Source organism: Myodes glareolus, chromosome 6 (genome assembly GCF_982192425.1).
Source record: "Myodes glareolus chromosome 6, mMyoGla1.1, whole genome shotgun sequence".
Taxonomy (NCBI): domain Eukaryota; kingdom Metazoa; phylum Chordata; class Mammalia; order Rodentia; family Cricetidae; genus Myodes; species Myodes glareolus.
The window spans coordinates 54,792,328-54,809,991 of record NC_142031.1 but is presented as its reverse complement, the minus strand read 5'-3'; the positions used below and the strand labels follow the sequence as shown (position 1 = coordinate 54,809,991).

At 46.6% G+C, this 17,664-nt stretch overlaps 1 protein-coding gene across 3 annotated transcripts in view; it reads right to left on the bottom strand.

The window, feature by feature from the left end:
* Rnf144a (ring finger protein 144A) overlaps positions 1–17,664 on the bottom strand; it is a 128,467-nt gene that overhangs the window by 26,064 nt on the left and 84,739 nt on the right. For all 3 annotated transcript variants that reach the window (XM_048439810.3, XM_048439809.3, XM_048439808.3), the window contains one exon: positions 13,989–14,134. In XM_048439810.3, the coding sequence (XP_048295767.3) occupies positions 13,989–14,123 (135 nt within the window). In that variant the 5' untranslated portion in view covers positions 14,124–14,134. The remainder of the gene's footprint in view (positions 1–13,988; positions 14,135–17,664) is intronic.

Here is a 17,664-nt window from a genome sequence, read left to right as displayed (position 1 = left end):
AATCCCCTCCAACCAGCATTGTGGATCTGCTATGAGGCTGACACTTGACTTGGTGGTGAAGGTCTATTCTATGTATGGCAGGCAGGGAAATGGCATGTCTTGCCCATGGCGCCAATGTGAAAAGGGAGCATGACCCTGTGGTCTTTGCAGTCAGACAGACTCAGGCAAACTTGGTCCCTCTACTGAGGCCACGGGGGCACGTCCTTGATGTGCTTGGCACCTAGTTCCCTGGATGATAAAATCAGCATGCTTGTCTCACCTGGCTTTCTTGACAGACAGAAATAATACCCAAATACCTGGTATAATCTTGGTGTATCAGCTAAGTAAGCAGGGGCTGTTGTCTCATTTGCTCGTCTGAGCCGTATGCCATTTACAGTCACAGGTGTAAAAAAGCCCAAATCCTTAGCAACAAAATCATTGCTTTACTGTCTATAATTAAATCTATCTAATTGGGTCTCTGGGGGAACCTGGAATGTCTCAAACCAACCGAACTCAGAAAACTCTCGGACAACTCTGGCCACAGTCCAATATAATGGCACAGCCTCATTCTCTCTAAATGGGGAAACAGGACAATTAAATCAGGTGAGAGATGGATGCCCTTGGGAGTCTCCCAACTGTTCAAAGGCTCATTTATGGCCACAAGCAGTGAGTCACGTCTGGGCGGCTGCAACCCGAAAAGCAAGCTCAGCAGCCCGAAGGGTTGCATCCCCGAGTAGCACAGACCGGGATTATGTCATGGGAATATTGATTTGTTCACTCGAGTGGCTGCTCCTGCGTTCATCACCACCAGCCCCGGCCCTCTTCCAGACACAAAGTGGGTCATGACTCACAAGCCTTGTTTGCCAACCTAATAGCAAAAAGATGTCTTAAAGAGAGCGCGTACGCGCTCACACTCACACACACACACACAAATTAGACAACCAGGAAAACTTCTGTTACAATAGATAAACATCCCCCAGGCAGGAATGGATACCGTTTCTAATGTAGCTCTCATCTTTTTTAATCAAACGCCTTCCAAATAGCAGACTGTTGTTAGTCATTTGCCTCTGTTAGTCCAATAAATAGCCCTAAAACCGAAACCGTGGGAGGTATTATCACTACCATTTACTACAGTGAAAGTGAGGGCTTAGGGAGTCAAACACTGCCCAGAGCTGTGTTTTACAAACATCATAGGCACTACGCCCCCAGAGCACACGTGCCTGACTCCAAGGTCTGCTCCATTTTCTTGTGTGATTTCTCCTTCTTTTTCTCCCTCAATTAACTCCTTAAACTGGGTTTGGCGATTTAGGCCTATAATCCCAGAACTTTGGTGGATGAGGCAGGAGGATAATGAGCTCAACATCACCCTGGCTACACAGTGAGTTCTTGTTATATAGCTGGCCATTCTGAACTAGAGAGTAAAACCCTATCTCAGAAGACTAATACACACACACACACACACACACACACACACACACACACACACACACGTGAGCGTGCACACACACACACCTATACACACGACACACATGCACACCACACACACAGACTTACACACACACCATACACATCTACACATCTACACACACCAAATATACACACGTACACCCCCACACACACAAAGAGAGAGAGAGAGAGAGAGAGAGAGAGAGAGGCTCTCATAGCATAACCAATCATTTTTGAAGCATCTCTGTTCCATCAGAAAATTTCCATCGAAAAAAAGACTCCATCCACTAAACTGACATCTGGATCAACACAAAGGCACAACGTAGTTTTTATTGTCAATGTGACACAATCTTAGAACCACTTGGGAAGAGCTAACTCAACCAGAAAATTGCTTCAATCAGACTGCCCTGTGGCTGTGACTTATGAGCGGCTGTCTTGATTTCCAAGTGATGCAGGAAGGCCTAGCGCACTGTAGGGGTTGCCATCCTAGACAAGGTGGGGCCTGAGCTATGTGAGAAAAGCAGGATGAGCCAGGGAGCAGCCTTCTCCAACGCTTCTGCTTCAAGTTCTTGCCCAGTCAGAATTCCCTCAAAGACGAAGTCTAATCTCCAAGATGAAGTAAATCGCTTCCTCTTCTGGTCATGGTGTTTACAGCAGCAACAGAAAACAAACCAAGACAGCGGGGTACAGTGTCACCTGCTACCAACAAATGCTTGGGAGATCAAAGGTTGGGCCTCAGGAGCAAAGGACCTCTAGGAAAGAAGCATGGACTATGGAAAGGAGTGGAGAGCAGGAGTGGGGTCACAGAATATTCCAGGCATTGCAGTTTCCAACTGTTTGGAAGTGTTGAAAAGAGATCTCTAGTGATTGGCCAGAACCCCCCCCCCCCCCCACACACACACGACTGCACTAGAAGCTTCCTGCCAAGGAACAGTGGCCACAGAAACTGGTCTGGCGCTCCAGTTAGTCAACTGTGACTGCTTTGACTCCGAGGGCCTGCTTGGCTGCTGATCAACCCATTGACAAGATCCCAGACACTGTGGCTCACTCAGACCTGGGTGGCCTGGGTTAATCACAAACCATAGTCAACAAAGACCACTTGGGTAGCTTAGCTGCAGACCAAAGCGGTGGGCCCTGAGAATAGCATTTTGGCAGCAAGGACCCTGGAATCACAGTTAGGTTTGGATGCTGGCTCGCCCATGAACCCCTCTTGTCACAATGGCTAAAGCCATCATCTGGGAGCCTTCTGCCCAGTGTGTGGGGAAAGCTTGGCCGACACGGGAAACGCCACTCTCCAATGTGTGCGCTTCAGAGACAAACTGTTCCAGGTGAAGGCAGGACGTCAGCATTCTCCCAGCATTTCCAGAGCTGACAGTGAAGGACCTTTGTGTTTCTCCGCCATCAGATGGCAGGTTTTCTGAAGGTCAGAAAAGCTTAGCATTCTTCCATTACCCACAACCCACAGTGCCAGGCAGTGGGGAATCATGGCTGAGCAGATCCACATACGGTTGAGGCAGAACCTAGTCACCGAAGGCTGTATCTCAGTAGAGGACGTGGTGACCTGAGACAGCGGCGAGCTGCCCACACAGGCCTGCAGAGAGCTGAGCTGCAGATCCTGAGGCTGGCACACGGCACACCAGGAGACGGTGGACCAGCACAGCCTTCTTAAGACAGCTTCATGAGAACTTTGGATGGCCCTGGAAACCCCGTGTAAACTGCCTCCCACACCTCTTCTGGCAAAGAATGCAGGCCCCAAGACCACAGGCCCTGATGTCCCTCACAAGCTTCCGAAATAGAAACGTCTCTGAAAATTAATGAAATAAAAATAAAATCCAGACTTTACATGTTTAAAAATAAGAAGGAAACGACTCCTCTTTATTAGTCTGTGCTCCTGCCAAAATAGGGACACCGTGTCTCCAAAGTAAACGCAGTGTGTGGTCTCGGGCACCCGGCTCTGCCAACACCACCGGCTATACCTGGTACTTGTTTCGGGATGTTTGATCACACTCTGACTCCTGAGATTGTGTTATTTATTGGAGAAACCTGTCTCTAATTGTGGTGTGGCTCCGCCCTAGCACACACCTTTAATCCAAGAGCTCTCTGCTGATTTGGTGTAAGCAGGATTAAATAAAGGCAACCATAGGTCTAGTGGCAGAGTAAGCAACCAACCAGTCAACAGGAAGCAAAAAAAAAACAAAAAACAAAAAACAAAGAGTAAGAGGGAGTGAGGAGGATGGATAGAGAGACACACAGGAAGGAGAAGGGAGGGACATCCAGTGGGAGGAGTTTTTGTTTCAGAAGGGAGAGAAGAGTCTCCTTCTGAGATGACAGCCGAAGAGGAAGGTCAGCTGACTGCTTTCTCTGCCTCTCTGAGCTAGCAGGTTTTCACCCCAGCATCTGACTCCTGAGTCTTTATTTGTGAAATCAAACAACAGAGGTTTTGTTAAAAATAACAGATACTAACCTCCCTGGACCTTCCCAAGGCTTCTAAAAAGAGTTTTCTCACCTGCAGAAGAGTACTTAATGAGCATGTCTGCTGCCAGTGTCTGGTTATTTCTGTGCGGATTCCATTCAACACTGGATGTGTGCTGATAACCTCCCGGTCAGAAGGGCTGGTATTGCCTCTCACCATGAAGACACTCTATGGATAGTTACCTATTCACTTCCTATAATTCCTTAGCTTCAACTTTATATTTTAAAAGGCTTTAATTATTAAAACAAAAACTCCTACCTCCCAACCTTACCCCACCCACTAATCTAAAATAGAGTGGCCATCCTGGTCATGACATGACCAACCTAGCATCTGAGGAGCATGACCATCCAGTGCCTAGTGTCTCTGTCCAGCATCTTATTCTCACACCCTCTGCTGCCCTTCTAGGCTTACACAGGAACCACGGCTTCTCCAACATCCAGGGAATAGGGGATGGATATCCGGGGCCTGGAGCTCAGGGAACCAGGGAAGAGTGAACGGGAAAACCATCCCAGGCTGCACACGGTGGCTGAGGACTGAGCTTGCCTACTGAAAAGACCTTTCAGGGTCCACAAAGGGCCTGAACTAAGAGGGACCAGTGTAGAGTCCAGCTGAGATCTGACTGGAACAGGTGCTAATCTGTCTCCTATCTGGGGTTCAAGGTCAAGTCAACATAATCTTTTTATCGGGGAAGTATTCTGGGACCCGAGGAAGAGACTGAGGCCAGAGGAACCCTCTACGTCTGTGGGCCTTTAACAAAGCCAGGGGAGGGTACAGGCTGGCATGTGCAGTGAGCTTGGAAGTCTGAGCATATCACCACACATCACAGGATCACATGTCAGTTCTTAGACTGGCATCACTTGAGGCCTAAACTCGCTTTGTTCAGCCTCTGAACAAAATTCAAGGTAGACGTGAATTTTTTACACAGTGAAAGATCATTCCGCCAAATAGTGAAACCTAGGGTTTTATGTTTGTGACATCATGATGACAATGTGCTGGGGACTGTAGAACACAGTCTTCAGAGGGTCTTCTCAACGCTGGACATGGGGGTGAACCTATTTGTACACGCCATAGACAGGCCTCTTAAAAGAACACAACGGTCAGTTTGGGGATGGATTAGTCCACAAAACAGGAAGAAGGAAGGTGGTACCTGGGCTTGTGGACAGTAGGAAAGGGCTGTGACTTTGACCCACGGTGGGTGAGAAAATGCCTGCATAAAAGCCCCCAGTTCCTTGTTATGTTCCGGAAAAGTGATATGGGGTGACATGTTCTTACAGACCATCGTGAGAAACGGAGAGAGATTGTATGCCTCCCTGAGACACGCCACTCTGCTTTGTTCAACGGCACAAATGTCTATCGCAGATGATGTTACCAGACGGGCTAGTAGCCAGGATGGGAAGAGGGAATGAGACTCTTCAGGGTGGTGGAGATCTGAGGAGAAGTCACTGGGTAACTGTCAGGTCCCACGGGCACGAATGAGGACCAGGAAGTAGAGGAAAAGCCTAGACAGCCAAGTTCAGACAAGCAGGGGCTAGAAGGTAGGTTTGCCTCAGAGGATCCCATCTCCCTTGGGGGCTGCAGTGGACACCAGACACGAGAGTTTCAGGGACCATCCCTCTTTTTTTCTAATATATAGGAAGAGGGTACACTGATGTTCAAATTCTGGTGACACGTGGCTGTCACTACACCGTGCTTACTCAAGAGAATGGGCTGTGACATTCAGCCGTCAGGACACGAGCTGTCGTTTCCTATTGCACAAAGAACCTCATCTTCAAGTTTGTGGCATTTGTCATATTATATATTAGGACATACACACGCCAGCTTGGAAGACTGTGCATAAAGCTCTCGAAGGCTCTGAGTGAAGGGTGAAGGAATTAAGGACATCAATAAACCGTCCTGCTTCAGCCAGGACATTAGGCTGGGCTCTACGTAACAGGTCGTCAGGACCAAACAAGGACTTCAGACTTCAGTGGGACACAGCACAGCATGGCTGCTAACAGGTGTGTGTGTGTTCATTTTTGCCGTTTCAGTTCATCAGTGTCCCATATAAAAATAAGCTTGATGCTGTTGATAGAAGGCAGACTCATAAATCAGGGCACGCCGAGCAACACTCGTGACACATGGTCTAACTTCTCCATCTGTTGATCCTTTATACCAGATGAAGAAATCTGTCCATGCCACAGGCTTTTAGGAGCAGAACCGAGGATGGATACAGTAAGGCCTTGATCATGCCCGGTCTCAGTTTCTGTTCTATTATCATGATCAAACACCATGACCAAAAGGAATGTTGGGGAGGGAAGGGTTTATTTCGGCTTACAACGCTCAGGTCACACTCCACCACTGGGGGAAGTTGGCACAGGAAGTCAAGGAAGGAAGCTGGAGGTAGGAGCTGAAGCAGAGGCCATAGAAGAACACTGTTGGCTGGCTTGTTTAGTCTGCTTTCTTAGACCATCCAGCAGGTCCAGGAGTAGCACCACCCCCAGTGGGCCGGCCCCTCCCACATCAATCATTCAGACATCACCCCTGAGATTTGCCTGCAGGTCAGTCTTATGGAGGAATGCTCTCAATTTTTCATCTTCTCAAAGTTCCTTCTTCCAAGATACGTCTAGGTTTGGGTCAAGTTGATGAAAACCAACCAGCACAGTTGACTCCTTGTCAGCTTGACATACAAGCAGATCACCTATTAAATCATAAACTCTCCTTTCTTATTCATCCCCAAGGTCATATATTAATACTAATGTCATAAGACATTCCAATTTTTAAAAGTACCAGTCCTAAAAAGTGCCAATTCTTTAAAACTTCAGTCTCTTTAAGATAGCCAAAGAGTTGTTTTTTTTTTTTAAGTCCTAGCCTCTCTAATACAACCAAAGTAAATTCTTTCACCCAGAGAAAAATCAGGCCACAGTCACAATCAATTCAAAGCAAAACCAAGGTCCAACAGTGTAAAGAGCTTAGCGTTTTACACGTGAGACCCACTCATGATCTTCTGGGCTCCAAAGGGCACGGATAGGTCCACTTCCCTGGCTCTGTCATTCACAATACACATGGTTCGTCTCCTAGGCTCTGGATCTGCTCCCTAGCTCTTGCTGTCCTTGGTCATCAACCCATGGTATTGGCATCTCCAAAATGCTCGAGTCTCCTCAATAGCTAGGCTGCACCTTTGCCTACGGCCTCACAAAGGCTGTCTAAGGGGACTTGAACAATGTCAAGCCTCAATTTTTCTTCATGAACCTCTCAGTCCTTAGGTTTATACTGTCACTGACGTTGTACCTCCCCCAACGGCCTCTCTTGGCCTCTCCTAGTGACAAGCCTCAGCAGCCCTCCATGACCCCTTCAAGCTTTTAAAATCAGTACCACATGGGAAGACTCTTACACATTACCAAGTCTGGCTTCCAGCGCAATGTTCAGCCTTAGCTGTCTCTAGACCACACCTTCTGTGTGCTGACCCTGAGGAAACACTTCCCACAAGATTCTGCCTAAGTGATTCTCGTCTCTTCTTCACCATTCTGATTATTTAGCCCCAGATGACCAGCATCTATTGTCCCAGGCAAACAACGATTTCATTTACTTCTAAATCCAAAATATTATCTCGATACCCTTACAGTCTTTAAGGGACTCTCAAATTTCCCTTGGAAACTTCACAAGTCAGGCCTCCCATTATCCGCATCTCCTCCAAATTCCCACCAATCTCACCAAGGTTTGAACAATTGATAGATTTTCTATCCTTAAATTCCAAAGTCCTTCCACAATTCTTCCCAGGCTACAGGGTAAGGTCCGTCACAGCAATGCCCCATGCCTGGTACTATTTCTATCTTACTCAGTTTCTATTGCTATGATAAAATAGCATGACTTAAAGCAGCTTGGGCGGGAACAGGGGTTATTTCCGCTTGCAACTCTCCATGACTGCAGGGAGGAACTTAGAGGCAGGAACTAAAGCAGAAGCGAGGGAGGAGCGCTGCTTACTGGCTTGCTCCTCCTGGACTGCTCAGCCTGCTTCCTGATACCATCCAGGAACAAGAATCTGGAGGTGGCACACTGCCATTAGTACACTGGGCACTTTCACATTAAACATCACTCAAGACGCTACTCGATAGATCTGCTTACAGGCTTATCTTATAAAGGCGTTTTCTCAGTTAGGGTTCCGTCTTCCTAGATGTGTTTAGATTTATGGCAAGTTGACCAAAAACCAACCAGCACACTCTCCAAACCATCAATGCATATCATCCCCAATTCCTCCTATCAAGTATTAATTAATGAGGTAGTTTTGCAAGGACCCTAAAGTCCGAGGTGGACATGGAAATGCTCTACTTGCAGCATAAATCAGTTGCTGGAGAATGTGAGAAGCCCATTTGGGTCGGGAAGCTATTCAGAGCACGGAGCACAAAAGTCAGTTCAGGCCCCTGGGCAGCTAGGACCAGCCTTCTGCAACCTCGTGACACAGACACTCACTCCCTGAACCTGAAGTCATCTACCTAGCCGTTTCCCACATGGTGAACCAACCCGAGGATGCTCACTGGTTCCCTCATCTGTGTCCCTCTCTGGTCCAGAGAAGAGGCCTGACCTCTGGACACTAGGATGCAGGATGAGGGTAACCAGCAGGCTCTTAGACCCTAACTCCATCTAGCAGGACAGTCTGGTTCTGGCTTGTAACATGAGGGGGCCCTGCTTGTTTGTGTTTTCTGTCCCGCTTGGTTCCCCCAGCCGGCAGGCCCCAGAGAAAATCAACCACACAGAGATTTCTGTAAGTTATAATGCTGATCGGCCCATTAGGTCAGGCTTCTTACTGGCTAACCCACATCTTGATTAACCCATTTTTCTGATCTATGTTAGCCATGTGGCTCAGTACCTTTTTCAGTGGGGTAACTCACATCCTGCTGCTTTGGTGATCTGGGCAGGAATGGGAGGAATCAACTTCCTCCTCCCCAGAATTCTCCTGCAATCCTTGCATCATTTCCACTTCCTGTCTGGTTTTCCTGCCTACACCTCCTGCCTGGTCAATCAGCGTTTATTTAAAACATGATTGACAGATTACAGACAATTCTCTCACACCACTGGCTGTGTGCACTCCTCCGTTTTTCCTGTGATGTGTATCTGCACAAAAGAGCCCGTCTTAGGGTTTCCGTTGATATGAAGAGATGCCACGGTCACGGCAACTTTTTAATAATACATGTTTTACTGATATTTATTGAGCTCTACATTTTTCTCTGCTCCCCTCCCTGCCTCTCCTCTTCCCCCTTCAACCCTCCCCCAAGGTCCCCATGCTCCCAATTTACTCAGGAGATCTTGTCTTTTTCTACTTTCTACTTCCCATGTAGATTAGATCTATGTAAGTCTCTCTTAGTGTCCGCACTGTTGTTTAAGTTCTCTGGGATTGTGGTTTGTAGGTTGGATTTCTTTGCTTTATGTTTAAAAACCACCTATGAGTGAGTACATGTGATAATTGTCTTTCTGTGTCTGGGTTACCTCACTCACAGCAACTCTTATAGAGGAAAACATTCAGTGGAGTGGCTCACATTTTCAGAGGTTTGGTCCACTATCATCACGGTGCTGGAGAAGTAGCCCAGTGTCCCACATTTGGGCTTGCAGGCAACAGGAAGTGGTCTGTCTCATTGGGCATGGCTTGAGCATATATGAGACCTCAAAGCCCGCCTCCACAGTGACCCATGTCCTCCAACAAGACCACACCTACTTCAATAAAGCCATATCTCCTAATAGCTCCACTTCCTCTTGGGGGCCATTTTCTTTCCAACTACCATAGTACCTACGCTCAACAACATTCTGGAAACGATTTGCTAGAATCTTCTCTGACTAGGGCAGGCTGACCTCATATGGTAAGACCGGTTTCATTTTTCCAAGCCCTGATAAACCTACAAGTCAAAGGGTATACAACCCTGCTATGCCTGAAGACTCCTCCCATCAGTAAAGCCATATCAGGAAACAGAACCACAGTGCCCGACTAAGGCAAGAGTCAGTTTAAACCCCAGATGATGGAGGAGTCAAGAGACTTCAGAGAGAGCTGAGAGGGAAACCAAGGCAGTGGGAGGAGCCTAGTAAGGGAGAGTATTTATTCTCTACATTCAGAGGAATGTTCTGACTGCTCCCCATGAGTAGTATCCCATGTTCTTCCAGAACCATTCCCTGCCTGCTTGGCCTTGGGGTTTAGCAAGACTAGCCCAGAGATCGGAGACAGGTTCCAGGCCCCCAGCTGAGCTAATCGATGGACACACCTTAGCTAACCCAGGAGTCAGGTTCTAAGGCTGGGCCTTTTCCTGGGAAAGAATTGTTCTTTTGGTTCAGTTACTGGTGACATTCCTTCCCCTCTTCTTCATCTAGGGACATGTGGTTATGAAATGACCATCCAGGTCACCCCATCTGCTCAGAGACCCTACTGAGATGATGGTCAAAGGGCTGGGGACTGACATAAGCCATGGGCATGAGCAGCTGACATGCACCACAAAGAGACATGAAGGAGCTGTCAGTGACAGAAAAGAGACAACGCTCACGAACCGTGGTGATCATAGACAACTCTCATTCCAGGATATGAAGACCAGAGAAGACTGGAAGTTTGAAACCTTGCCAAGTTCCCGACCACCAACACAGAGCCAGTTAGTGGTAGAGGGCAAACTCACCCCTCCACAGCTAGGCACTCCTTCTGAAGTGACTCGCAGCCCCCACACAATGGCCAGCCATGGTGCCAGCTTGACCCATGCGATTGAGAGGATCTTGTGGGAAAACATCCTCCTTCTCTGGATCTGGCATTACTATTCCCTGTGCAGCTCTGTCTTGAGGCAGGATGCTTTCTGTCAGGGTGAAACAATTGTATTGCTTTCCTGTCTGTCTGATAAGGGGTCCTTGCTCCTCTATGGCTTATTCACACTGCTGTGACCCCAGTGACTCCAGCAAAAGAGACAATGTGTAACTGACATGGCGTGTTGACCCCAGTGACCCCAGCAGAGGAGACATTGTGTAACTAACAGGGTGTGATGACACGGCTTACCCTTCTCAGTCAACACACAGGCACCCCTATCATTCCGCACCCCAGAGCCACAGACAAGATGCTGATCTCCAACACCTGCCACAAAACAGCACTCCTCCTTGGTACTTCTGACCTGGCTTCTTTGAGAAAACAGTGGCCAGCTGTGTCTTACATTCCTTGACTTAAATAAGCCCTTAGCGTGAGTTAGCATCGTTATTTTTTGTTGTTGTTGTTGTTTTGTTTTACAAGAATTCTCTAGACATGGAAACAAAAGCAACAATGAAACGAAAGGCTTGGCAGGAAGGCAGGAAGACCAGTATTTCCAGCAAAAAAGCATGCTGTGACTTTGACAGCTCCAGGTAACTGGAGAGAAGCAGGTATGTCCCAAAGCACTCACGGCAGAGCGGTGTTGGGGGACCGGAGGGAACTGTAGAAATATCCCTTCGGGCAAGAGGGACGCACTCTGCAGAAAGCTAACTTTCTAGCACACCCTGCCAGGCTCCAGTGCTAGCTCTTCCGCTGGCTGAGATCTGAGCCCTGCATTAATCAGACGGTGAGAGCCACTCCATCATCTTCTGGTCTCCAGCTCCTCCCACCCCTGTCCTGCTCTCTCACCCACCTCCTGAAAACATCAAAAGCACTTTCCTTTCCAGCGGGTTGATGCCAGTCTTTCCTGGGGCTTTAATGAGCCGCGTGTCTTTGACTGTGAGCTCGGAGAGAGATCAAATCGCTTCAGTTCTTGTCCTGAGCCTTTATTGATTAGCTATTATGAGTGCTGCACTAAGCTAGGTTTTGAAGGGATACATAATGAACCAGAAAGTCTCCTTGCTTTTGAGAGGCAGCCTAGAGCCTTCTGGGAATGAGATGTGGGCTTAATTAAGGCTCAGGCTCCTAGATCTGAAGGCATAAAGGAAACAGAGGGTTCTGGACATGGGCAGGCCAATGAAGACACCCAGGCAGCAAGGTAGGAGAGACTTGCAGCCATGTTCTCATCTCAGCTCCACAGGCAGCTGCCCACACTCTGCAGTCAGAACGGCAATTAAAGTCAGAAGCAATGGGACTTTCCAAGAACAGTCTAAAGAGAGTTCTCTCTCCCCTTCTATACCGTTACAAGGGACTGCAACATTTTCTTTTGCCACCCGGATGTAGTGATATATATAACTGACAAACAGAAACAGCATATTTAAGGTGCCTGGCTTGATGCTTCCACATATGTGTGTATTTGTGTGTGTGTGTGTGGAGCAGGTGCATTCATGCGTGTGAACACGGCTGTGTGCAGAGGACAGCCTGAGATGCAGCTCCTTCAGACAGGCTGCCTTCACTGCTTCTCCTCTAACCAGGCTAGATGACCCCTGAGTTTCCAGGGACCGTCTTGCCCCCACCTTCCATCTCCCAAGTAGGAACAATTAGATGGCAGACGTTCATGCTATACTTTTGGTTTTCTGTGGGTTCTGATGATCTGCACTCAGGTTTTCAAACCTGCAAACCTGTCCATACTGAGCCATCTCCCCAGCCCTGCACGTAAATATTGGGAAGTGATCAATTTAAGCATGCATCATGTCCTTTTGACTTCGGGTTTATTCTTGTAGTTGCCATTGGTCTGCCTTGCTTTTTATTTCTGGTGAGAATATTTAAGCCGAGACAGGGTGTCTTCACACCCAGTACAGCATGCTAACGCATTCAACAGTCCATCATAGCCAAGACACACAACTGTGCCCTGCACTGTCTAGTCAACACTGCCTTGTCCTACCTGCTCTGGTAATGTCCCTTCAACTCCTGTTCTCCCAGGACCAAGTGGGGCGGGGGGGGGATCAGAAAAAAACAAATAAATAATGTTTTCTTTATTTTTAACCTACTCTTTTGCTGTGGGAGAATTGTCTGTATTCTGTCAATCATATTTTAATAAAACGCTGATTGGCCAAGCAGGCAGTATAGGCGGGAAAGTCAGACAGGAAGTAGGGGTAGAGCAAAGAGACTGGGAGTATTCTGAGAAGTAGGAAGCTCCCTCTGCCATTCCTGCCCAGACCACCGAAGAGGCAATATGTGAGCTGCCACGCTGAGAAAGGTACTGAGCCGTGTGGCTAACATAGATAACGATAATGGATTAATATAAGTTACAAGGACTAATAAGAAGCCTGACCTAATGGGCCAATCAGTTTATAACCTAATGTAGACTCTGTGTTATTTTCTTTGGGACTTGCCGGTTGTGGGGTACCAGGCAGGACAGAAACCCCAACAAGCCTGCCCTCATGTTACACTCTTTTGTTCTGCTGAGTTTTTGTTGTTGTTTTTGTTTTTCTTTGATCATAATATTCTATGGTGAAAATTCTAAGTTTGGACTGGAGAGATGGTTCAACAGTTAAGAGCACATGCTAGTCTTCCAGAGGACCCAAGTTTGATTCCTGGCACCTACATCAAGTGGTTTAAAATGCTCATAAATACAGTTCTAGGAATCTGATGCCCTCTTCTGCTCTACACAGTACACACACACACAGACGCACACACAAACTATCACACACATAGCAGATACATATACACACACATGTTCAGAAACAAAACAGAAAAGAAAAAAAAGAAAAATATTTTCGTGTCTGAATTAGACCCAAACCCAAACCTCTTGAATTAGGAGTCTCTATTCATGTTGAGAACAGATCTTTTGGCCTCAAGAAATTCTGATTACGGTGCAGGAAAATTTGGCCTCAAGCCATAGACACTGTCACTCAGTATTCAACAGAGAAAGATAGCACTAACGGTTACAGATTGTAGCTGCTCACAGTCCTCAGGTTAACCCTGCCACAATGTCGAGTGTGTACTTATCATTAAACTGAAAATGAGGTACGGAAAACGTTCTTGTCTAGCAAGAGGAATGCACGCTGTGTCGGGTGTTTCCGTTCTGCTGCCCCTTCCAACAATCCTGCTAAATGATGACTCCCGTATGACAAGCCATTGTCATGCAAAGCATCTACTTCAGCCACCTGCCTGAAGGATCCCTCTCATTCTGTGTGAGTCTGAATGGACACTTAGGCTCCCACAAAGTTCAGCCCCAAGTGTGGCTTGGTGTGTCTGGAAGTGAGACCAGCAACCTCCATGAACATGCATTGGAGCCGAGAGACCAACCAGGGTACAGAAGATGCATTGGCACTGGGCGATGGTTGTCATCTGCTCCGCCGGGTACTCCCCAAGGCACAGCTTGCAGGACAGCAGCGGGTCAAGGGCCAGGTCCCAGGTGGGCCGGTACCTGGCTGTTGTCATCGCAGAGCAGTCTGAAAGGAGAAACACACATTCAAGATTCACTCCTGTGGCTCCCACAGAAACATAGCGAAAACCACTCCTCTTGGTTACAATGGGACCATCGTGGAGGGCAAACGACCGTGGATGGAGACAAGGTACTCTGGGGAGGTCTATCCGGGGGACCCCACCTCAGGTCCGTGGGTGATAATTTTACATTCTGGTGTTGATCCTCAAACTTGGAAAGAACCGCACACCCCCCATCCTTCCCTTCAAGCCATTGAGGTGCATTTGATTAAAGTGCCTTCTAGAAGGGTAACCATGAAAGAGAGTCTTTGGTTAAGGGAGCCAACTGCTTGGATTTGACTTTTCTCCAGCTTGTGACAGAGAAACATCTGTAAGAAAGGACCCAAAGAAGCCCATCTCTAAGGCCCTTCCTGACCTCATAAGGCATGCAATTTCCCCAGAAACGCCTTCAGCAAGCCCATTTTCTAGAATGTTCAGTTCTGGACAGAGAGGGTGTTTGGCAGTCAGGCTCACTCAAGGGAGTCAAATGTGTGCAGCAGACCTTCAGTGATGTTTCAGGATAACCCGGGACTTCCTCTGTCACATTCCCAAGCCACCATGACTGGCGTCCCTGCTCATCTGTGTTTGCCTGTTGCACAGGGGTTATGCTGCATTGGTCCCTGTGGCACGGTGGCTATACTGCATTAGCCATGCTGGCTGTTTGATCATCCATGCTGAGCCAGACAGCCAAGAGGATTGTGGGGGAAGGGATGAGGTGAACTTCAAGCATTCAGGTCAACGCTGGTCTAAAGATCCCTTCCACTCCTGAGAGACTTCCTGTTGTTTGCATTAACAAATCCATGTATCTGGAGATCTAAATTCTCACTTGGGGCCCTTGACACTTGATTTGAAGCATCCTGTCCTGTGCTTTGTGATTCTAGTAGTCAGCTTTCCAAACTGAGGCTTACCAAGCTGGGAGGCAAGCAACTTTCCATTAATACTACCTCGGGTGGTCTGAACTCGTCACTTCTCCTCCTAAGATCAACATTGATGCAGAGGTTGGGTACATAGCCTTCCTCACCTAAATCCCATTTTGAATGAGGCGATCCGGAATACCTGCACCCCCCAAGTGAGAGCAGACAGCAAGGACTAGATCCTCTACCCTCTTCCTTCTAGCAGAGGACTCTATGCATAATGGCAAAGACATAGACAGGAGGGAAAAAGGAAAGAATTACGATGCCACGGTAGCAAACAACAGTTCCAGCATCTCAGAAAGAGTGAAAGATACCTGAGGAAACTTCTAACCACAGATCTTCTGGTCTGATTCGGGAATGTGGTCTCAGTGATCAAAACCGCTCTGGAAACACCCTCAAAGCCATGCCCAGACGTGTGTCTTCTGGGTAGCTCCAAGTCCTGTCCTCCCCAGCTACAAAGACTGACCATCACACAGTCCAATCAGGAGAAAGAGAGAACTTAGCGTTTCTTATCAGAAACATGGTGCAGAGCAAGCTGGCAGGGGCAAAACCCTGTGTGTTTTGGGTTAGGACAGAATTAATGTTTCCAACCCATCAGCCATAAATGCTACCACACAGGTTCTTACCCCCCTCTGGGCTTCAGTCTGCACATGTGTGCAGTGCGGTTGACAATCCCACTTCATGGAAGGATGAGATGAGGAAGGATCATACAGAAGTCTTCCTCTTTCCCCTATGATATCTCATATCAACAACGCTTCATCACTCCAAGATAGTGGTTCTCAAGCTTCCTAACATGACAACCCTGTAAGACCATTCCTTGTGGATGAAGGGGATACAAATTGAAAAAGAAATCAAACTCTCACTATTTGCTGATGATATGATAGTTTATATAAGAGACCCAAAAAATTCTACCAAGGAACTTCTACAACTCATAAATACTTTCAGTAATGTAGCAGGATACAAGATTAATTTTTTAAAAAAAAGAACAGTAGGCCTCCTGTACACAGATGATAAATGAGTCAAGAAAGAAATCAGAGAAACATCACCCTTCATGATAGCCACAATAGCACAAAATATCTCGGAGTAACTCTAACCAAACAAGTGGAAGACTTGTATGACAAGAACTTTAAATCTTTGAAAAAAGAAATTGAAGACGCCACAAAAAGGAAAGATCTCCCATGCTCTTGGGAAGGTAGAATTAACAGTAAGAATGGCAGTCTTACCAAAAGCAATCTACAGATTCAAGGAAATGTCCATCAAAATCCCAACAAAATTCTTCACAAACCTCAAAAAACCAATACTCAACTTCATATGGAAAAGCAAAAAACCCAGGATAGCCAAAGCAATCCTGTACAATAAAGGAACTTCTGGAGGCATCACAATCCCTGACTTTAAACTACAGAGCTTCAGTACTGAAAACAGCTTGGTATTGACATAAAAATAGACAGCAGGACCAATGGAACCGAATCAAAGACCCATATATTAATCCACACACCTATGAACATCTGATTTTTGACAAAGATACATAAAATATAAAATGGAAAAAAGAAAGCATATTTAATAAATGGTGCTGGCATAACTGGATATCAATATGTAGAAGAATAAAAATAGATCAATATCATAGATCTATCGCCATGCACAAAACTCAAGTCCAGATGGATCAAAGACCTCAACATAAAACCAACCATACTGAACCTCATAGAAAAGAAGGTGGGAAGTACACTTGAATGCATTGCCACAGGAGACCACTTCCTAAATATAACTCCAGTAGCACAGACACTGAGAAAAACAATTAAATGGGACCTCCTGAAACTGAAAAGCTTCTGTAAAGCAAAGGACAAGGTCAACAAGACAAAATGGCAGACTACAGAATGGGGAAAAATTCTTCATCAACCCCATATCAGACAGAGGTCTGATCTCAAAAATATACAAAGAACTCAGGAAATTGGTCATCAAAAGAACAAATAATCCAATAAAAAAATGGAGTAAAGACCTAAATAGAGAACTCTCAACAGAGAAATCTAAAATGGCTGAAAGACACATAAGGAAATCCTCAACATCCTTAGTCATCAGAGAAATGCAGATCAAAACAACTCTGAGATTCCATCTGACACCTGTCAGAATGGCCAAGATGACAACTTATGCTGGAGAGGTTGTGGGGTAACGGGAAAATTCCTCTATTGCTCGTGGGAATGCAAACCTGTACAGCCCCTTTGGATATCAGTATGGTGACTTCTCAGAAAATTAGGAAACAACCTTTCACCAGACTCAGCAATACCACTTATGGGTATATACCCAAAAGATGCTCAATTGTACCACAAGGACATGTTCTCAACTGTGTTCATAGCAGCATTGTTTGTCATAGCCAGAACCTGTAAACAACCTAAATGCCTCTCGGCTGAAGAATGGATAAGGAAAATGTGGTACATTTACACAATAGAGTATTATACATTAGAAAAAAATATGACATCTTGAAATTTGCAGGCAGATGGATGAATCTAGAAAACATCGCATTGAGTGAGGTACCCCAGACCCAGAAAGACAAATATCATATGCACTCACTTATAAATGGCTTTTCGACATAA